This window comes from Poecilia mexicana, unplaced genomic scaffold, assembly GCF_051168715.1.
Source record: "Poecilia mexicana isolate PSO_F unplaced genomic scaffold, ASM5116871v1 scaffold_5, whole genome shotgun sequence".
Lineage (NCBI taxonomy): Eukaryota > Metazoa > Chordata > Actinopteri > Cyprinodontiformes > Poeciliidae > Poecilia > Poecilia mexicana.
In genome coordinates this window covers 32,167,259-32,190,901 of record NW_028263374.1, presented here as the reverse complement: position 1 = coordinate 32,190,901, position 23,643 = coordinate 32,167,259, and the positions used below count along the sequence as shown (strand labels likewise).

General features: G+C 36.7%; 1 protein-coding gene and 1 long non-coding RNA gene across 3 annotated transcripts in view; both read right to left on the bottom strand.

The window, feature by feature from the left end:
• The window catches only part of pdzrn3b (PDZ domain containing RING finger 3b), a 233,886-nt gene that overhangs the window by 44,915 nt on the left and 165,328 nt on the right, over positions 1–23,643 (bottom strand). Inside the window, exon 4 of the mRNA XM_088005922.1 lies at positions 3,485–3,738. Coding sequence (XP_087862048.1) covers positions 3,485–3,738 — 254 coding nt within the window. The remainder of the gene's footprint in view (positions 1–3,484; positions 3,739–23,643) is intronic.
• The window catches only part of LOC148159839 (uncharacterized), a 28,090-nt gene continuing 22,354 nt past the window's right edge, over positions 17,908–23,643 (bottom strand). For both annotated transcript variants that reach the window (XR_015762934.1, XR_015762935.1), the window contains one exon: positions 17,908–23,630. This is a non-coding gene — a long non-coding RNA (uncharacterized LOC148159839). The remainder of the gene's footprint in view (positions 23,631–23,643) is intronic.

Below are 23,643 nucleotides of genomic sequence, written 5' to 3'. Positions count from 1 at the left end.
ACACGGCTGTTTAATCCTAGTTCCTTAAGTTCACATTTTGTTTGTGGAAATGCTCTTACTTTCAATGCTAAACATGGCTGTGAGTTCTATCGTTGCTTTTTATTGATTTAATTTCACTAAACCAGTCGTGTCCAAAATCAATCCTCAAGGGCAATTTGAGGATTGGTTGCCCTTGAGGATTGGCAAAAGTACTACATGTTTTAGTACTTTCACTGGCTCAACACACTTGAGTCAAATGATTGTTCGTTAGCAGGCATCAGACATGTTGAGGAGGTAGTTGGAAAATCTGAAGTAGCTGTGCTGAAACAGAGAGACGTATAAACTGGCAGGACACTGGTGAAAAACTTTAAGGCGAACTGGGGAGGCAACTAACCAATATTTTAAAGATTGATTATTCAGGGTCCTATGGTGGCGGGGCAAAGCACAACTCATGTATGGAGGCCTTGGTCCTCGACACGGCATGTGCAGCTAAAAAAAATACTGTCTGTCATTATTTAATTTATTGCTGTCCAATTAATTAATAATTAATTACATAGCAATTAGTCAATTATTATTGATTAATAATTGGATAGCAAAATTTACATTATTTTTTGGTCATTTTTTACCAATCTGAATTGTATTTTTTGTTTTATCGTATGTGTACCTGTGATGTTGTGATTGTTGTGAAGCACTTTGGTCGGCTGAGGTTGTAAATGTGCTACATAAATAAATTTTGACTTGAGCAAAAGCTACTTCATAGAAGTTTTTCTTTTTTAACTGAATTTGAACCAGTTGAAGTTAAAACGAGGCCACATTAATCATGGGTAGAACATATTTACAGACAAAGAAGGTTTTTTTCATCTTTAAATGCAAAATGGATCTATTATTTGTACAGTTTTGGCTTACTTACTGCTCTGAGTTCTTTCAGCAAATGGCCTTTTTGAGTCTATATACTTTAGTTAATGATTATTTGATTACTATGTTAGTTGGCGATTACTTCAATAATCAATTAATCACAATTAATTTGATAATTATTTACACCAAAATGTTTTTCATTTTTTTGCTTTGCAATTGTATCTGTAATTTAGGGTTTATTCTTAACAACTACACTCTTTTCAGTGTCCTTTCAGGTTCCAGAAACTTGATCTTGAACAGGATGTAAGAAAAGTTAAGCCCTTTGCATGTAGGATCAGATGAGGAAACATTTTCTACCATTAAAAAGAACTCTGTCTAGTTTTGTCAAGACAGCCACTCAAAAAAAGAAAGAAAAATCTGCTCTAGCAGATTGCTTGGGGAACCTCTGAGACGCTAAATCATGTTCCAGGTGGGCCGGTTTCAGTTAAACGCTCCAAAGAGACCAAAACTGCTCTGTGCTATAAAAGGAAGGCTGGAGTGCTGTTAACGCAGCGACAACTTTATCTTCCAATGTAGCGACTGCCCGCTAAACATCCCAGAGCAATCTTTCAGTAATGGAAGGTGTCGAGGTTCAAACATGCCATTAGGCTGTGCTGCACATGATAGGAGGATATGGAGCTGGCTGAACACAGGTCAGATTTTAAATGAATCATGAGGTTGAACACGGTCAACAGAATGAGAGCAGAGGGATCGCTTTAAATAACATTCTCCAGGTTTATACTTCGTGTGTCTGCTGTAGCTTTAATACAAATGCTGGTTGGCACCTGCGAGGGCACCAACAATGACGAGGGCCAAATGAGTGATAGAGATTTAAAGTTTCATTTTGATATTTTGTGATATTGTGAAGACAATAAAAATGACAATAAGAACTATTTATTATTGGTTTTCTCATATAGAAGAGGGATTTGTATACAGTAATTGCATTTAATCATATTTTCAAATATGCTGATATGTAATAATACTGTAATTGAACAAACTGGAGAAAATACTAAACCAATCTGGACAGTTTTGGGGATTTTTAAACATCATTAATTGGAATTTATTGTGGCAATAATACATTTAAATTTTTATCATAAGAAATTTATCACAATAAATGATAAACCATACAATAAATGCCCACCCTAACAGTGATGAGGTAATCAATCTCAGGTAAACAATCTCAGAAACTCAATGTTGAAGAACTGCAGCAAAGAGTAACATCTTGGGGTCACCAAGTCTCCTTAACAACTGCTACTACTAGCGACATGCGAATATAATTTATTTGGAAGCAGAATAGGGCTACACAGTGGTGCAGTTGGTAGCGCTGTTGCCTTGCAGCAAGAAGGTTCTGGGTTCAATTCCCAGCCCCAATTCCCAGTCTTTCTGCATGGAGTTTGCATGTTCTCCCTGTGCATGTGTGGGTTTTCTCCGGGTACTCCGGTTTCTTCCCACAACCAACTAGTAGGTGTTTCCACCTACTAATTGGTTATTTTTGTGTCATTTTAAAAGTTTGCTCAAAATTCAGTTGACAATTGGATAGAAACAGATGGACAATTGAGTCATGGCTGGATCTTTTAACAGGTTAACAATTCAAAGTGTGGCTAACTCAACCACAGGTCTATGCAGAGCTAGGTAGAAATTCACCAATCGAACAGCTGAAATTGGAATCAGTTGACCTGCTGATTGATTATCAGCAGGTAAAATTAATTTAAAATTTTCTATGAACATGTTTCTATGTTCTATGTTACAAAATAAAAAGTGGTGACTGATCAGTTAGATCTTAGAGAACCAGAGCGGACCAGAAATAACACCTGATTGGTGCATCTGTGGAGGACCAGTTGCTGGAGACTTTAGATCAAGGAACCCCCGTTCCATTAAAATATGAGTCTATTGTCTTTCTTATGAATACTTTGTTTTGCTTTGTTATTAAAAAGCACTGTGTTTCATTGTCCATGTTTAGCTGAATATTCACATATGTTGGTCGCTATTCTGTCTGAGAGTGAAGCGAGTTTGGAAAGGGATCAGTTTTTAACAGGCGCTTAGGGCAGCCTTGGGTCCTATGTTTCGTGGTAGAAGAAGAACAAGAAGAAGAAGAAGAAGAAGAAGAACATAGCAGCCATAGTGTGACGCACGTCGGATCGATGAATGTGTTTTGTATGTTCAGATTCAGAAAAAAAGTAAAGGAACTTCACAACCACCGTATGTTTCGACATCACTTTGTTCGAGTGTGCAACACATCTCTAGAGTTTGTTAGATCCAACCACATTCTGTTTTCATCCCAGGCCACACACACAAAACATTTGTGATGAGAGAAGAGGTTAAGAAATTGTGCACAAAAAGAGCAGTTTAAGATCTCTCTAAGTTGGTCACAAACACATCTTTACCAGGTGTGTCAGCAACGTTGTTCTGTCTGTATGTTTCCTTTTACATCAAGATGGACTTTTAATTTGTGGATAAGGAATTTCCCTGGTTCATCCTCTAAGACTCCAGGAAAAAAAAGATTAACTAAGGAGAAGAATAATCTATGCCAAGACCTTGACCGTATTCGGTCTTTGATCGCTCTGAAGTTCCCATGAATCTGCGATGCAGTGCTGTCAGCTACTCTACTCACTCCTCCGGCAGCAGATACTCCTCTAGCTCTGTCCTCGGGGGTGAGGCGGGAGGCAGCTTGGTGAGAGCCACGATGTGCTGGAGGGTGATGTCGGTCTGGGTACTGATGTCCGACACCTGGGTGTCTGTGATGGGGGCGAGCAGTTGGGGGTAAAGACCCTGGCGTAGAACTTGAACCATGATGGGCTCCTTGGCGGTGCGGAACGCCTCCACTGCTTGCTCATGGGTGGCTTTTGAGAGGTCCTTCCCATTAACCTGCAGGACAAAGACAGAAATGACATAATTAAATGTTTTCCTCTCTCCGTGGAAACACACTAAACGTAATCACTCTTTAATTAAGACTCTAACAAGTAAATCAATGAGTACAAACTTCTCTTTGGTAAACCACAGTTTCCTCCCTTTTGTTACAGGGTCATAGTGGGATCAAGCCCAATAAGACATTAATTAGGAAGAGTCTCAGTTTAATTAATCGAGTTCATTAGCTGTGGCTGCATACAGGATTCCTCTTTTAGCTAAGTAATCTGCCTTCTGTTAGAGACGGTTGGTAGAGGGAGTGCTGGGCATTAACCTGAGAAGATTAATTTGAGCAAAAGGCTGCAGTGTGCCACAGAGATGAGGCTAATTAAGTCTGGTTGAGCCACTTAAAGGCTGCATGTGCTGATGAAAGCACAAAGCCTGGAATTTGCAGAGATTCAAAAAGTCTGAGACCAGATCTAAATGAAGATTCGCTTATCAAACGGCAGAGATTGGAATTAGACGATTTCCCATTGAAAACTGATGTCCAGCAGGTCAGATTCTGAAAAATCTACTTTTCTTTTTTGTGAAATACTCCTCTTTCAGGTTTCTAAACGGGCACCCCAACAGCATGGACTTTGATTGATTTTCGAGTTGGCTGAATATCAAATCAAGATTAGTGACATGACGTATCAGTAGAATTATTTTTGTAATATCCTTTTTCTGTTAGAATCAAAAACTACTACCTCTATTAAGTAACCTGCAACAAAATATGTCATGTTTTCTTGACAGCAATCTTTCAAAATCATTCTAAGTCATGATTAAAATGGGCTACTACAAGCAAAGTTTTCATTAGATAATATTAGTTTGCTTTAGAAGTTAAACAAATTGATCATGCTAGCTGTTTTTGGCTGCCAAACATTTGTTTGAAATGAGAATATAGAAGATAAAATACTAAACATTTACAGTACACTTCTGAACAAGTGTTACTCAAGTATCAATAATGGCCATTGATACTTGAAAATATTTGGTTTGAGTTTTTCTGCTTTGACCGTTGTTAGCTCCAAAAGGGGTTAGTTTGGTTGTATTATTGGATATCTAGGCACATACATTTGAATTTTTTTTAAATATTGGACAAAAGATCAAGATATTGATCATTAGATGTAAATAAATATTGCTGCATGAGCAGTTAGAAAAAATTTTCATGCTGGTAATGCTAACAATTTCTTTTAATATACATCTGTTTGAACTGACAATACTGAAGATAAAGTGTAGTGCAAACCAAGTGCTTAGTACCAACAAATGTTATATGTTTCTCGTTTTCTATATTGCAATAATTAAGAATCCTTGTAAATCATAACTGGAACGGGATTATCTGACCAAAATGCTACCATGCCTTTATAAGTACCCCAAAAAACAACAGTGAAACACCTGAAGAAGAAAAAAACCCATAAGATTGCTGCTTCACTTTCAAGCAGCAGATCATACAAAATGATCTGGCTTGTGATTCCTGATGTGTTGGAAGCTTTCACAGGAACTCAGTCTCAGGATGTTACCAGGTTTCTCTGCATATTTACAGGCTAACATGCATCTCGGAAAGTTGCAGTTTTACACCAGTGGAACATCATTAGGAAATTCCTGATTCTCCAGACATCTAACATACACGTTAGTTGGTGTTTGGGGAGTCATTTTCTGATAAACACACAACTGGTTAGCTTGGCTGCCTCTTGTTGTGGTGATCGGGCACATCAGCAAGACAGCTACTAGCTATACACCATGGTACAGGGTAATGGTTTCTATTTATGTGTTGCACAGGGGAAAATATGATTGTTTTCTTTTCTTTTAATTTTTTTGTTGTGCTTTGCATGCTTGGATTGTTTTTTTTGTTTTTTTTTCCCAAACCAAACGCACTGGGCTGAAGGCAGCCGTTTAAGGAGGCGGAGCACACTGATTGCGTTCTGTAATCAGTGTGCTCAGGTGTCAGCAGAGGGTGATTGAAGCCAGAATAAAAGGAGCCTGGATGGAAGGAGAAGATGAAGGGAGTTGGGAGTTGGCAGTGGATTGGTTTTTTCCTGATGTCGGCTGGCGAGAAGACATGGATTGGGTTTAAACGTTTACTGGCGTCTACTAAATTAATCCATAGGTGGTTTTTTTGGCATAATCCGGGTTGTGAGTGGATCAAGATGGCAAGTAGTAGTGGGGGACTTTCGGAGGATGAGAATATGGATACAGGATGGTCTATGGTAGAAAATAGAAGGGTGTGGGGGTGGGGGGGAGAAAAGGCTAAAAAGGGAATAAATACTGGAAAAAGATCTCTTGAGGATGAAGAAGAAAGAATTGAAATAAGGAAGAAAGTAATGATGGAAGATTTTAAAGTTAAATTAAAATTTAAGACTGGACAGGATATGTTTGGAGTGAGCCCCATTAGTTTGTCAAGTGGATTAAAGAAAGCTGTTGGGGATGTAGAACTAGCTAAAGTCTTAAGAGATGGAAGTCTGCTTATCATTTGTAAAAATGCTGAACAAAAGAATAAAGCTCTAAAATTATAAATGGTGTGTAAAAAGGAAGTGCTGGAAAGAGGTTGTTGGGGAAGAAAAAGGAGCAATATCAGGAATTCCAGTAGGAGAAAATTTGGAGGAGCTGAAGAAAATAATCAAAAGATAAATAATAATCAAATAAAAAATAATCAAAATTACAGGCATCAAACGACTACAGGCTTTTAGAAATGGGGAGAAAATGGACAGTACATCTGTACTACTGGATTTCAAAGATAGAGTTCTGCCTGATAAGGTGTAGATTGGCTACATGAGCTTTAATGTAAGGCAATATATTCCACCACCGCTCAGATGTTCTAAATGCCAAAGATATGGACATACTGCAAACGTTTGTAAAGGGAAACAGAGGTGTGATGTGGAGGCGAACATTCTTATGGTGAGTGTGGAAATAATCCTATTAAATGTTGTAACTGTGGAGGAAATCATACTGCAGCATATGCAGGATGCACTGTAAGGAAAGAGGCAGCTGAAGTTCAAAAAGTAAAAACTGAAAACAGAATTACTTATGCTGAAGCAGTGAAACAGGTGAAAAGTAATGATAATGCACCAAAAATAAGCTATGAGAGGAAGACGGTGGCAGACATTAATCAGTGTAATATTATGTTAGAAAAATTTATTCCTTTTCTTGCATATATCATAAATTGCTCAGAACAAGCAAAAAGTAAAACTGAAAAAATAAAAATGATTGTGAAAGCAGCTACGAATTTTTTTAGTGTCAAAGGGAAAAAATTCATGATGAACTTAGACAGGGTGAAGGATCGTCTGAACCTGAGGCATCTCAAATGATCACATAATTCTAATATTACAATGTGTAACCCGCATTTAGTCAGTTAGTAAAGACTTTTATTGTTGCGGGCCCACTTCCTGTGTTGCCCCAAACTGTTCAACTTATTTAAAGCCTCGCCTCCAGTGCAGTGTGAACATCATCACCTGTTCCACTGTGATTGTGGCTGGCTGTTGGTGTCTTGCTGATAATTTCATCCTGGAAAGTCACCCAAATCTTTGAAACAACTGATTTGAACTATTGGTGAGTTTGCTGGGTTGATAGCAGTATTGTGCACCATAAAAATGTTGCTCAATTGATCATTAGAGCATTGTTTTATTAGACTGCTACCTGGGCTGTCACTGGAATTCACAGCTGATTGTAGTAGTGATGGGTAAATGAGGTGTCATGAGGCGTTTTGACTCATAGCAACACTGTATTGATACTGTGTCGATACTGTGTCACTCAATACTGACACCTGCTGGACATTAAAAATTCCTACAGGCAACGTAGTGATTTGATGACCTAGTCTATACAATAAGATTTAAGTCTTTGTATTTTATTGAATATTATATGTTGTATTATGTCATATCTTCAGTTAAATTTAAAATATATTTGATATACAGTCAATAAAGAATGTGAACATGGACCATAAAGTGACAATTTAAGTGAATGTGTTTGGAATGTGGACTGTTTTTTCCCCACACATTTTTATTTAAAAAAAAGTTTTTACAACATTTTTTAAATTTAGCCTGTTACACGTTTTTGACAAAAACTTCTCCTGCTGTAGAAAAAAATGAAGTAAACACTACATTTACAGCGAACCCTTGTTTTTCTTAGGGCTTGCGTTCCGAAAATAACCCGTGATAGGCGAAATCCGTGAAGTAGTTACCTTTATTTTTTACAATTACTACACAGCATAAATAAATACTCTACATTGAAATCAAAGAACAAAACCTGTTTTCAGGTCAGCAGATGTGTGTGTTCATCAATCAGGCCTTAATGTGATCCGCAGTCATGTCATTAAAGCATCTCCTCCAACCTGCCCCGGGAGATTCACGGCTGTATCTACGACAGAACGATGGATCTCATCAAACGAACCTCCGGTCGGGTTTTGCTGCCTCTGGCCAGTTTTTTTTTTTCCAGCAGACATTGGAAGTTTCAGTTTCCATCTCCTGAATGGCCAATCTGTATTAAACACCGTAACGTTATTGGCACTCAGGTAGCGCAGAGACTGTTTTTACCAATCATATGGTTATTAAGGCCGAAGAACACTGTGGGAAAAAAAAACTGCGCAAAAAAATCTGCGAAGCAGTGATACTGTGAAAAGTGAACCGCATTACAGTCAGGGTTCACTGTATATGAAATAATTTGTAAAAAGCAACTGAGTAATTTGTAGAATGACTGTATATCTGAGTTTATCTAGGTGTATCTGGGACTTCATTCTCATGCCTGGCCTCATAATGCCTCAGAATTGAAAAGGTGGATTTATTTAAATAAGACAATTTAGTCAAACATATGCGACACTTAACCTGCAGAACATAATATGAAAGTAAACTAAGAATCAGTTTCAGCTCAATTTGGGTTCAGATAGATCAAGTAGAAACTGACAAGAACCGGATGAAATGACAAAAATGAAAACAAATTTATTTTCCAATATAAGATCAAAATGGTGCCACACTGAGGAAACATTTCCTTTGATGACAATGTAAAAGATCAAGAATTTGTTTGGCAAATGCTTTTGACAGATTCGCTTCCTTATAAACACAGTTTGGCGCTTTAATGTCATTTCGAAACAGTTCCTGTATTGGTCACATGACTTGCTGAAACCAATACGCGCACCGACACGGGTTTTGATCTATGGGCTTGATACATGCGCCGATGCGTCGGTGTTGCCGGACCCATCACTAGATTGTAGTCTGGCACTCTCTGCTCAAAGGTAACCGTTGGGTTTGTGCAAGATTTCTTGAGATTGAAAATAGGATGTAGCTACATTTAATTTGATATTGTGCAGTATATTTCTTTTCCTCATTTTGCTTGAGTATTTGAGTTAACTTATTTTATTTTCCTTGATTGATATTTTGAAAGTGAACTTTGATTTCAACTTTAACCTTAAATTGATTAGTTGGAAATATGATTGATATTCTTTTTGTCTATTTAAATTATGGTTAAAATTTAAACCTGACTGAAATCTTTAATTAGATATTTAATAATTGCATTTGTTTGCACATAATTGTTTAAAACACTTAATGCTTTTTTTTGGCCTTTAAGGTTGGTTTTTTTCCCCCCCCATGATGGATAAGATCTTCAGATCCTCTTTGAACTGATGGCGAGCTAAGGACAAGGACTTTGATCTTTGAATTGATTCATTTGGAATTAAGTTGTCTCTCAATGTGTATTTGTAATTGTTTGTTGTTTTTTATTCTTCAAATCACTAATACATTCACACCAAAACTAAAACAGTACTTGTGTCTTCATTCACACCCCAGGCTCCTTCAAAAAGAACCATCTTCTGATGCTGCTTTTGTAGCCGCAGTTAGCTGCGTGGCCTATAAATGTTACAAATAGAATGCTCGCAGTCTAATAGCAAATGGTCAGGAATTTAAAGGCTTCATTAATAATTTAAATCCAAAACCAGATATAATATGCATTCAAGAAACGTGGCTCAAGCCATCATTACAGTTTAATATTCATGGTTACTCAGTTTTACGTAAAGCAGGGGTCACCAACTCCAGTCCTACCATCCTGTAACTTTTAGATGCATCTCTGCTCAAACACACCTGGATCAAATAAACTGCTTGTTTCCAGCCTATTGCAGAGAGGAATGAATGCTGGTGAGGGATTCAGACATTTTGGAGCAGAAATGAATCTAAAAGTTGCAGGATGGTAGCCCTGGAGGACTGGAGTTGGTGACCCCTGATGTAAAGACGGGTCAAATGGGAGTGGAGGAGGTTGTGCTATATTCTTAAAGGAAAACAAAATTTATTCAGCTACAAATATTGTCAGACCTAGAAATTACTGCTGTAGAAATTTGTACAAATGATGGGAATATTAAAATAATTTTGCACAATCCTTGTAAACAATTAGAAAAGTTTAAACTTAAAACAATCCTAGGGAAAATAGTTTGGGGTGGGGATTTCAATGCACATAGCACTTTATGGGGAGATCAAGATGATTATATAATGGAGGGATTTTAGAAGAGGTGATTGAAGAAAAAGAATTAGTAATTCTAAATAATGGAGAAGATACTCGGGTGGACTTTGTAAGGGGTAAAGAATCTGCTATTGATCTGACTTTGGTTTCTCAATCTTGTGCTGGTATGTGTAAATGGAAAGTATTTAAGGAATGTACAATGGGGAGTGATCATTATCCAATTTTTGTCAATATAGGTATAGATACAGAGCAAGGCCAGGCAGAATTTGAGGGGAAGTGGAAGTTTGAGAAAGCAGATTGGGGTAAATTTGAAATTATGAGTGAGGTTAACTTGGAAAATGTAGATGTAAATGAATTAAACTCAGAAATTACCAAATGTATTATTAATTCAGCCAAAACATTTATTCCTAGAAGTAGTGGTATTAAAAAAAGAAGATGGTTCCTTGGTGGACACCAGAATGCTCAATAGTAATTAAAGAAATAAAGCTTTTAAGACACTTAAGAAAATAACTTGTTTCCAAAATCTAATAAATTATAAAAGGAAGCAGGCAGAAGTCAGTAAAACTATAAGAAAGGCTAAAAGGGATTATTGGAGGAAGTATTGTGAATCTTTGGGGAAAAACACTGCATTGACAGGGTTTGGAATACTATTAAAAAAATGTCTGGGAATTCAAAAGGGTATTTTTTCCCAGTAATATAAGATAGTGGAAATATTATAATAAATAATGAAAATAAAGCTGAGGTATTAGCGAAAATATTTGCAAAAACACATAGTACAGAGAATCTAAATAAAGAAAAAATAGGACGCGAAACTACTCTACAGCGAAATATTGGATTATTGCATGATGATGAAGAATATGATTTTATTAATATGAAATTTTCCTTGTTAGAATTAAATAAAGCTCTGAGGAATTCTAGTAAATCAACTCCTGGTAATGATCAAGTTACTTGTATGTTAAATAATCTTAGTGATGCGAGTAAAGAAATATTATTGTAATTGTATAATAAAATTTGGGAGGAAGGGATATTACCTGATATATGGAAAGAATCCATTATTCCTATTTGTAAACCTGGTAAAGATCCACATTCAGCTGAAAGTTACAGACCAATAGCTCTAACATCATGTTTGGGTAAAATTATGGAAAAAATGGTAAATAATATATTAATTTATTTTTTAGAATCTAAGGAGAACATTAAAGTTTATCAATTTGGATTTAGAAAAGGCAGAAGTACAATAGATCCAGCATTATGTCTGGAACATGAAATTAGACGGGCCCAGATTAATAAAGAGAGTGTGACAGCAGTCTTCTTGGATGTGGAAAAGGCTTATGACATGTTGTGGAAAGAAGGGCTGTTGATTAAAATTAAACAAATAGGTATAAGAGGTCAAATATATAGGTGGCTTAAAAATTTCTTAACTGAAAGAAATATTAGAGTAAAAATAGGTGGGGAAATGAGTTCAAAGTATCAAGTTGAAAATGGTACTCCCCAAAGCAGTATTATAATTCCTATGCTATTTATTATAATGATTAATGATATTTTTAGTAGTATAGATAAATCTTTTGGTGTTTCATTATTTGCAGATGATGGCATTATTTGGAAGAGTGGAAAAAACACAAAATTTATAAACAAGAAACTACAAGATGCTTTAAATAGGGTAGAAGCTTGGGCTTTAGAATGGGGATTTAGATTCTCAACATCCAAATCTAAATTTGTTGTTTTTACAAATAGGAAGGTTAATATTAATGTGAATCTTAAATTGTATGGGAATGCTATAGAAAGGGAAGATCAAATTAAATATTTGGGTATGTGGTTTGATAAAAAACTCACATGGAAAATACATATAGGTAAAATAGTGGAAAAAAGTAAAAAAAAAAAAAAAGAGATGTTTGAGAGGCAGAGAATGGGGAGCAGACAGGAAAGTATTAAAGACCGTTTACATTGGGCTAATTCGATCAATCTTTGACTATGGTTGTATTTTATATAATTCAGCTTCAAATAGTTTATTGGCAAAGATGGATAAAATACAATTATAAGGCATTAAAACTTTGCTGCGGAGCAATGAAAACCACTCCATCTCAACTCTACAGGTTGAGATGGGTGAGATGCCGCTGGAGCTCAGGAGAGCAGCTGGCCATGACTTACTGAGCAAATATTAAAAGACATAGTCATGCTCATCCTCCACATGTTATGCTGCAACCTTGTCAAGAAAAAGAAAAGAAACAAATGAATAGTTTTGGATGGATAACTTTGAACAAAGTAAAAGATATTGGAATATATAATTTTCTAATTAGTCCTGCGGTTGTTACTCGTGTTATTCCATCATGAATTTTTGGTCAGGCTGAAGTTGATTTAAAAAGGGAGACAATAGGGAAAAAGGAAGTGGAGAGTTATATAAAGAGGGAATATTCAGAATATATTCAAATATATACAGATGCCTCTAAAATGTTAAACAATCAAGTAAGTATATAATTTGTAGTTCCAGATTTAAACTTTATGAAAAGTAAAAGAATAACTGATAAACTGACAGTGTATACAGATGAGTTAATGGCAATTTTAATGGCTTTAGAAGCCATTAAATAGGTTGAGGAAATGGAAAGAAGAGAGGTTTTAATTTGTTCATATTCAAGTAGTGCATTAATTGGTATTCAAGAGGTAAATTCAGAATCAAGACAAGATATTATATTGGAAATAATTCACTCAATTTTCAGGATTAAAAATCATGGTTCTCATGTAAAACTAGTTTGGATTCCAGCCCACATTGGTGTGGTAGGAAATGAGTTGGCTGATACTCTTGCTAAGAGTGCTTCAAAAAAGAATATTGTTGATTTGAATATTAAGATAAGTAAAAGTGAGATAAAGAATATTATAAAAGAGTATATCAAGGGGAAATGGCTTCTTGGCCTCGGATTGGTGACTTTCTTTAAGGACAATTACTGAACTTTGGATTTTATTAAGAAGAAAAGGACTGTTTTTATTGTCACTATTAAAAGTGACTTTCTTTGTAATAAAATATTTCAAATTTGATTGTTTTGCTGTTTGGGTTTTTGAGTTGCACTTTGTATTTTTTGGGGGGGGGTTTAATAGGAAAAGGAACAATGTATCTTTTTACGTCCACTTTATTGTGTGAAAAAGTTAAAGGATAATAAATTCTGCAAGACAACATTAAATAGAAGATGTAGGTTACTGCACAGAAATAAAGGAAGTTCAGAGAAAAAACCCGTCAACTTCTTGATTGTGAGTTTAAATCTGGAGATGCACCAATCAAATTCTATAATTTGTGCTCTGAGCAATGTCATGCTCATAAATCATTATTTAGCATTATACTTAGAATGTGTAATTGCACTTTCTAATCCATTTGAAATGTTTGTTGAAGACGTTTTGTGAAACATGTTTTTGACAGGTTTGACAAATGTAGTCAACCAACTGCTGTCAGTTTCTTTAGGATTTATGTTACATTGGCTGTTATACTCCTTTAAGCAGTTCTGAATGCACAAAGTAAAATTGTATTGGTTTTACATGATTGACAGTACAAGTGAAAGTAATCAAATTTATAATTCTGTACATATGGTATTGCAAGTCAAAAATGTGGATCCGTATTTAAATCCAATTAAACAAATGCTGACACAACTTAGAAGATGTCTTATGGCTGCCTTTATCTTTTATGAGCTGCTCTAATTTACCCAGGATTTGACATCCCCAGTTTGTCTCCCACAGCGAGGTATGACGTTACACATCAGCTGAGGAACACAAGGGGTTTTGTGCTGCCCTCTCACTGCACTGAGGCTCCAGCAGTCCAACATAGCTCTCTGGAATCTCAGCACTCCAACAAGGCATTACAGAGATCCAGAATTAGTTGAACATGTTGGCTTAAATATGTTGTAATTTTCCAATTAACAAAAAAATTACTGTTTGTAATATGCCAAAACTCATAATCACTTCAAAAAAATGTACATCTTTTGTTCTATTTTCCATCCATGGAGGTCGCCATTTTTTCACCTAATGGGTTGATGACATCGTTTGGTCTGTTCTGTACTTCAATCTACAGAGTAAACACAGGAAGGCTAACTTTGTCTGAGTAGTTATTTATCATATTATAAACTTAGATAATGCCATATGTAATTTAAAACAAAACAAAACAGTGAGGTGAATCTGGATCACTTCCCAGATGAAAAGAAAGAAGAGTGCAGTGGGAGAGAGCCAGAGCTGAACACATCCAAAGAACCTACATTTGTGCCTGCAACATTTCTCTCCAGAAGACTTTGAGTCATTTGTATGAGCAAAACTGACCAGACCCTAAACAGCTATTAGCAGACCTGACACAAAGGTATAGAAGTACTTTCCAGATCACAGTCTGACCAGAGGTTTAAAAAATAAATCAGTGACCAACCCTTCTTTTCAAGAACAGTTGTAAGCCTTCCATTCATGGAGTCTGTCGGGTTCTTTATCTGTGGATGATCAACTTTTTGTGCAGCAGCAACCACAGCCTCTTAGACACTGTTCAGAGATGTGTTGTTTTCCTTCACCACAAATCTCCCAATTAAGAAGGGCCCACAGGTTCTCATTGGGGTTTAGGTCTGGTGAGGAAGGGGGCCACTTCATTATATTTTCATCTTTAGGGCCTTTCCTGGTTAGCCACATAGTGGAGTAATTTGATGCATGTGATGGAGTATTGTCCTGCATAACAATCCTGGTCTTCTTGAAAGATGCAGACCATTGTATTTTGGATGTACCACCTGTACCACTGCTTGAAAAAAGTATCTTCTATTCAAGTTTATACAATGTGGAGTTTATAAATATGTATAAAAATGTTGCTTTGGTCAAAACTAAGACTTGCCTAATAATCAGGCAAGCATCTCTGATTAGTTGTAACAATTTACAACTAATCAGAGACGAAGCCTTTAGCCTGGTGAGCCCGAGGCATTCTGCATCGGTGCTTTTAATGATGGGGACCAAATGGGGCGGGAGGTCTCTCAGTCAGCCTCAGTTCAGTGGGCTGAGAAGCTCATTCGGCTTCGCTTGCACGGCCTCCATGCAGATAGAGACACTGGACCTTTACAGGCTTGCTGCTCTGAAGACCTCTAACAGAAGGTTTGGGTCGCACGTACAGAACACAATGCTTCTGTTCCTGTGTACACACGCAGAAGGATCTCTAGTACATCTTCAAATGGGTTTCTGTTAAATCTATTTTAACAGCAGGAGGGCAGCCATTCTCCACTTAAAAGAATGCTAATTAGATTGAAGTCAAACGTCTTCTGTTCCACTGTCAGAAGAGGAATTTACACAGCTGCGGCTTTGTTATTCGCAGCCCATTTTCTTTCATTAAAATGTCACATTTGACCTCTAAGGCAACACTGGAAATGACTACCTGCTCTGGATTTGGGTTTTGTTTTGCAGCTAATTTAGAATTTAATTTCTCCTCAATGTGCCATATGGCAGCTTATATGGCTCTTCAGCCTGTTGGTAATAATTAGGGGCAGCAGGAGGCAGCTGTGCTTTGAACTGTGATGTCAGCTCATCTCTGTGAAGCAAATAATGTTGGACTGAGCCATCAGTGTGGGAGTTTGTGTGTTTGCCTGTCTATTCCGAGGCTGGAAAACATACAGCAGAAAACTGTTCATCTGCCAGGCCAGCTGCCTGGCAGATGAACAGTTTTCTGTTCATCTGTTGAGATTTTTCGAGATTTTTCATTATTGTCTTTGCATTACTGTGGATGGAGTGAGGCAGCAACAGCTTTATTAGATCTTTATTTAATCCTGCACTGTCTGGGAAATCAAAATTAAATTATTCGTTAATTATGAGAATTGTGAAAGAGGGAGAAATAAATATTTTCATAATTTAACTGATGCTACGCTCAAAGTTACTGTTGTTGTGAATGTCACATTTGTTGGAGGAAAAGCATCAGTTTTAATATATCATTTGTATTTTTGATTTGTATGATAATACATGTGTTGGTGACTTCTTGACATTTTTGATCTTAAATTAGCCTTAGTGATTAATAATACTAAAATCAAACATGTTTTTAGACACTTTTGTTCCAGTTTGATTGTATCTGCTTTGCTTACTGAGTTAAAGTTAGCTTGGCTGTGCTTTCCCTGATAAAGTATCCAAAAAATAGAACAAACGATCAAACTACTGTGAGAAAACATTTTATTAGGTAAGAATATTAATTTGCCCTTAGTCAGGAAATTAGCATGTGCTAGCTTCTTTTGGTTAATGAACAAATTGAAATAAGAATATAGAAGATAAAACACTAATCATTTATAGTGAATGTCTTGAAGCAATATTCTCTGCTTTGCTAACCGAGTTAAAGTTAGCTCCAATAAAAGATTAGCTGGGCTGTATTCTTAAGGATAGCAAGGCCAATGAATTTTAACTTAAATTATTGGATAAAAGATCAAGCTACTGTAAGCAAAAACCTCATTAGATGTAAATAAATATTGTTTGATTTTAGCAATCAGAAAATTCCTCATGCTGCTAATGCTAACCATTTTCTGTAACTAAAAATCCATTTGAAATGACAATATAGAAGATAAAGTTTAGTGCAAGCTGTTCTTAGTACAAACAAATGTAACTTTCAGGTAGTCTAGAAGGAATAATAATGGCCACTGGTACTTGAGAGTATGTTTTTTGTTTTTTGCTTTGCTAACCTAGCTAGTGTTAGCACCACAGAATGGTTAGCTGTGCTATTAAGTTGCCTCTCAAATGGTGCATAAATATTATCTTGTAAAATACTACAAATGATGGGGCTGTAGTGAACAAAACCTTCATTAACTGTGAATATTGGACTTAGAAATTGGAAAAAATACCAACACTGCTGTTAGCTGTTAACTGTTGCTAAATGTCAGTTTAAAAGGAAACTACAAAAGATCAAACACTAAATATTTATGTCTTTCATATAAACCTTTACCTGTCAAAAGATTTCAACTATTAATTCATTAAGTAAATATAAAGAGAGGTTTATTGTTATTTGTTGCTCTGACAGAAATCAGAATAGTTTTAAATAGGTATTGGTAAGAAATTTGAGAAATTGGTGATCTGAAATGAGCCACTTAGAACTACAAGTCTGGTAAGTCCATATCTAATATTAGGAGACTGGTCTTATTATTGCATTTTAGAAATGTTCTGCTAAATCCACCTTTTACAAAAGGACAAAACTACCTTCAAAACAACACATAAGCAACGTATGCTAATTTTATAGTTGTGGAAAAAGCTTTGAACAGATGTTAACATGAGTTTATGACATGGCCTTTTAATGCCCACATAATCCTTTAATAAAGAGGAGGGTTATTAAAGAGTCTGTGTCTTCCTTCCTTGGGGATTTGCAGTGAGATGAACAGAGGGGAAGCTGCCAGGGAAACGAGGCCTTTCAGTGTGGCGGGGTGGAACCCCAGAGAACCTGACAATGTAGACAAGCATTTAGAAGAGGCATGAGAGCCAAGCTGCTCTGCTCCTCTTTATGATCAAAGACACCTTTAAGTAAAAATCCTCAAAACCTTCATTTCAGAACAGAGAGGATTGTTGACATGATCGAGAGCATGAACACTTGAAGGCTTATTTTGAGGGGGGCCTATAGAGAGGTTAGAGTGGCAGTCTGGATGTAGGTAATTCCTTTTGCAAAGCAGTGTTAATCCACTTTTTATTTAATTTTAACCTTTCTGTAACAAGGCAGCCTTTTGCATCTGGATTTTACAGTGAGGAAGAATAGTTGAGGCAGAGTCAGGTGGAAACAGCAGTGGTTTATTCTTCTCACAGCATCAACAAACATTTCACAAGTGAAACTGCAGGCTTAAATAGTCCCAGCTGTGACGAACCAAACCACTTCCAATTCACAGGGGGATCTCAATTCACCAATCTCCACCTATTTCAATAAAATACCTTCAACTAAATACAAACATTTCCATTTACTTTTTATAACTATTTTATGTTTTATCTTACACCATAATGAAACACCACAAAAACCCATAAACAACCCCCCCCCCTCCACACTTTTCAATGGCCTCTCCCGGAACCTATAAAGGGTGTCTGGACTCCTGGGGAAAAAACACCCTGGAGAGGACACAGAAAAGGCAGGTGAGTCACTTCATATTAGCACTCCACACTTAACAGATTATGCACAAACATTTGCTCTAGTGATGGGCAAATGAAGCCTCATGAAGCAATGAACCTTTCCAACCCTTTGCTTTGCAAAAAGGTTCATTACTCGATGCTTCATTCATTGCTCACTAGTGACATCTGCTGGTGAAATTGTAACAGCCTTGTCACTCAGTTGGATCATGCTTCCAAAAACTACTAAATGCAATATTGTCACAAAGTTTTCATCAAACTCATGTTTAGTAACAGGAGAATCAATGAAACCATATTTAACTGTCATATGTTTTATTAAAATTATTTATAGCCAATCTAATTCTGGTATATGTTGAATGTCAGTGGTTATGTTGGGTTTTCTTTTATGTCAGACTGATTTGACAATAAAGACATTTGACGTTTTAGTGTCTTGGGAGTGCAGTGTCTGTTGGGGCGTTCTCTTTTTCTTGGATTTCTAAAATTCCTTATATTTGGCTACATGTTGAATTTTAGTTCTGCAACAGGATTAAATCTGTTTCTGCTGTGCAAGACTGATATATCTTTACTAATCAGACTACACATAATAGTGGAACTTTGCAGAAGGTGAGAAATTGGGAGGTGGAGGGTTAATTATTGTTATCTAAGAAGAATTTTATTGTGAACCATCATCTCAAAGTATTCCCAGAAGATGTCAGAGATTTTCCTCTTGCTGGCTCCATTTCAGACAATCAACCAAGTTTATTTGTGTAGCACATTTCAGCAACAGTACAGTTCAGAGAGATTTACATCATAAAATCACAATAATATAGTTATAAAAAAATATATAATCTACAATTGAGAAAAGCAGTAACAAACATTACATTTTGATGAGTGCCATCATCAATACACATCAAATATGTTGGTCAATGTTCATTTTATTTTGGCCACTGAAGACAAATATTCTCCTCTGATGTGCGACCAAATGGACAACAACCCATGAAGCAGCATGGCTCATTGCATTTTTATTTTGAAAACCGACACGCAAAATGAAGCAGTCACGTGACCCATGCAATGCAAGGCCTCGTTTGCTGCCAGTCAAGTGATTTTCAGCAAGACAACATAAGCCTCGAGCGGGGCTTCGTCGGACACGCCCCCTTTTTAATCGGTACAAGCCTGGAAACCTGGCTTCAGATAGCCCATCACTACCCACCAGTAGCTCCTTGCTCTGAGTAACAATTATCCTCTCTTCATGGGCAACCACCTCACTTCTCAATGAGGAGCAGCTGTGCAGACCCCAGAACAAAAGGCTACATGCTAATCACTAAAAATACTCATACAGTTAAAACTTCTTGTGTGCAAATTATTTATGTGTAAATCTATGCTTAAAGTGCAGTTCTAAATAAAGTGCTTGTTCATAAAGTGCAAAAAGTGCTTTTAAAGTGCTATACAGTGTCTTAAGTAAAGAATAGTCCCAGTAATGAAGCTCATTTCATTACACTTTCTCATAAAAAACAAACTGTGATCAGTATAGTGAATTTCTCTATGTGGATGTTCAGACTTAAAAGTGCTTAAAAAAATCCAAACATATTGTTTATTAAACTAAACAAAAATAAGACCCTCCACAGTGTGAGGCTGAAAAACAGCAGTCTCTATTTACAGGAAATTTACAAATCAGATTTAAGTATGGGATGTTGTGTTATCCAAAGATGGTCAGTTAACAATGCAAATTCCTTCCAGCACGCTGTCTGCTGCCTCCCTGAGAGTTTGATGAACACAGATGAAGGTATAAAGTGGGTCTCTCAGAGAGCTTAACCCAACGTTAATGCCAGACTTTTCGGCAACAAAAAGACTTCAGATAAAAACAGTTGATTATCTTGTCATGATTATAATTTGGCACAAAAATAACATTTGACATTGTCTCCTCACAAAGCCTGACAGAGTAAAGAGCATTCAGCAGAGAGCATCGTTCTCTGCTTTGTGGTGAGGAAAGCTGACATGGAGCAAAATGCACAGTGGGCTTCACAGAAAAACCAATATCTGTAACTGGACTGAAACCCAGGGTTGTATCATCAACAGTGTTATCTCACACCGCTGCCCCAGGGTTCCCTTTCTTTAGACACAGGGCCGGACAACAAACACAGCAATTCCCTATGAAGGCTAGCAGCACATCAAACATCAGTCAATACTAAGGCCAAGGTCAAGTGCCTTGATGACCCTAGTCAAATCTCACCAACCGCTCAGTGAAAAAGAGGCACAAGTGACATTTGCTGCGAAATTCGACATTGTGAAAATAAATTTGCTTAATGGCAACATAGCAATTTAGAAAAAATTCTTGTTTTTCACTAAAAGGTTTTGGTGCAAGAGTGAAGTGGTTTTCTGGCCATATTAAAATTTATTTATTTTGCAATACTGGAATGGAAACACTTCTTTTCCATCACGTCACATGATCAAAAACTTGATGTGGCTCCTGGAGCAAACCATAAAGAAGACAACAAGAAGTAGTTGGAAGATGATGGCATGGCATGTTTTTTTTTAATGCTTCATTGTGTGAATAAACATATTCATGTGTCATTTTAATTGTGTTTCTTATCAATGTAAACACTGCAATCGCAAAATTGTGCTTCTTCAAAATGAACAGAATACAGACTAATCTTTGTGCACATTTGTAATGAAAGTTACTGTTGCAGGCAGTCAGCACAGAATTAGCATGGAGACGACAGTGCATACTGCTCTATTACATAGCTGACATACCACCATCTAGTGGCCTTCCTGTTATTCCTGGAAACACAACAAATAGAATACCACAATGTATCGGTATGAAGCAACTCATGGTCCACAAATATCTAGGGGAAGGTGTTCTTTTAGGGTCGTCATCCTGCTGGATGAACCTCATAGTCTCAAGTCTTTTACAATTCTTTGACATGTTTTTATGTATCCGTTTTCCAATCATCTCCCACCATGTTGTCTGTCAAATGGGCTGACAGATGGACTAATGAGCTGATGGATAGATTAATAGATGGGCCGATGGAATGAGGAATAGATGATAAATGGATGGCTGGACAAGTGGATAGACAGAAAGATAGTGCTGTGGGTGAATGGACGATGGATGGACACACGCATAGGCAAATGGATTCATATAGGGATTTGTTGTTCCTAGCATACGACTAACTTGATTACAGTAAGGTCTGGATCGCTAGTTGTATCATTTGTATACAGTCTAAGCAAACAAAAAAAGTTTGAAAAACAAAGGAGACTCATCAAGATATTTATAGATCATCAATCTGAGCAAGTGTCAAACCAAATACCATCCACGGTTTGTGCTTCTCTTGTGGGGATCTTGATGCATCATTTATCCCTCTAAATATCATCCATCTTTCGCTTTAGACAACAGTAGGACTTTCTGTGAGTTCTCCTGCACTGCAGCCACCTCCTCCACGGTTTGCCAAATGTGGTGGCTCACCATGGCTAGTCTTAGCGATTATTAAAAAGTGTCAAGTGGTTGTGCTTGGCGCTGCTGGTCCCCACATTGTCTCCTTATGCAGTTGATGTCATGATGTCAGACCTCATTACTGGCACCAGAATCAATCTGGCCAGACTGCCTTTTCACAAGTCCTCTCCCGCCCTTATGTTGTGGAAATGGCCTTAGTGACCATTAGTGTTGAGTAAGTCACATCAGTGTTGACTTACTCAACACTAGTGTATTTTGTCAAAAGTTATCAGAGACTGACGGTGGGCCGGACTGGATGAAGGACAGTCTTGTGAAAACATTTCTATTTCAATTCTCCATTAATCTGGTCATACTGAGAACATCTGGTGACAACTTAGACGACTGTAACATATTTCTTCACTGAGAAATGTGGCTAATTAGGCAGCTTCCTAGAGGAAATGTTCCAGCAGGCTCTTTTGCAAAACTATTTCCCTGCAGGTCAATCACTTTTATTGCTATTTGTCTACAATTTTCAGAAAACAAAGGTGATCAGAAAAAAAAAAAGCAAAAGTTTTAGTAGAAACATGATCCAGCGAGGATTGCAGACTGAACTGGCAGCTTATGCTCAGGCTCTAATTAAGCTCAGAGTCTTAGAAAACCTGCAGTGAGGCGCCAGAGATGTAACAGGGTGCTTCTGGACAGATTAACTGACCTGTGACTGTCAAATAGTTTCCAAAGCTTCTGCACTAAGTAACTGACAAAGGAAAGTGAGCCTGCTTCTACACATGGCGCTTACCGCTGCTTTGAAGTGAGAGCTGAGGGATCCACAGCTGTCAAATAGGTCAAGTATTAAAAAAAGAGAGAAAAAAATGCTATAACTCGAGACTATCAAAATAAGGGGAACGTCTACACCTATAGTGTCAGGTATCTTTAAATAACGCCTGACTAAGTACAGTAATAAAACAAAACAAAAAACGTATTAATGTAACTTTTTCTCGTGTTTTCACATTGTAACCAAAACCTTCAACATGTTGTACAAAACTTTTATTTGATAATCCAAAAGATAAGATTGCATAAATGTGAAGTGGAAGGAAAATTATACATGGTCTTTAAGATTCTTTGTAAAATCTTGAAGAGTGTATTCAGCTGGTACGATCCAATATTTTTGGCAAACTTCAATCTAAAGAAAATAATTATATAAATTTTTTCTTTTGTTTTTTACATTTTATTTCAGTCAGGAGTGAACAATGAATATTTTTCAGTTTTTGAATTTAATTTGATTTTATGTTCTAAAATTGTAAAAAGTGAAAAATTTAGAAATGACTGGAGATTTTGATGGACTTTTTTCAATTATTGTATTAATATGTAGTTTACCTTCCCATAAACTCAGACCTTCTGAAGTACTCCCACAGCATGATGCTCCCATCACCATATTTCACTGTATGGACAGCATATTTAGCATGATTTCCCAGAACACAGAATTTTAAGTGGAGGCCAAAAGAATAACATTTAAGTCTCTTTTAATCACAGTAATTTTGTCCTCCTGCTTGCTGTGTTCCCAGATGGCTTGTGCCAAACTGTCAAAAGGAGTTTTTTTTTAACAATAGGTTTCGTATCGACACTTTTCAAGCAAGGCCACAAAACTAGCTGACTGCCTGAAGTAGGGCTGTAGCTATTTCTCGAATGATTCGAGTTAACTTGATTACTAAAATTCCTTGAGGAAATTACCTGCCTCAAAGCTTAGTTAAATTATTTTTATTATTTAGTGCACCGTGTTATTTCAAAACATCAAACAGCACTAACAGCAATATACATCAAAGGTCATTCATTCATGGTACTTTGCACTGAAGGTGAAGTGTGCTTTGAAAGTTCATTGGAAGCGGCCATGGATGGTCTTGTGATCACTGATGGTGAAGTGTCTTTGGTACTGCTCTTGTTTTCACCAACATGAAGGAGGAAGACTTCCAGACTGGAAGGAAAAA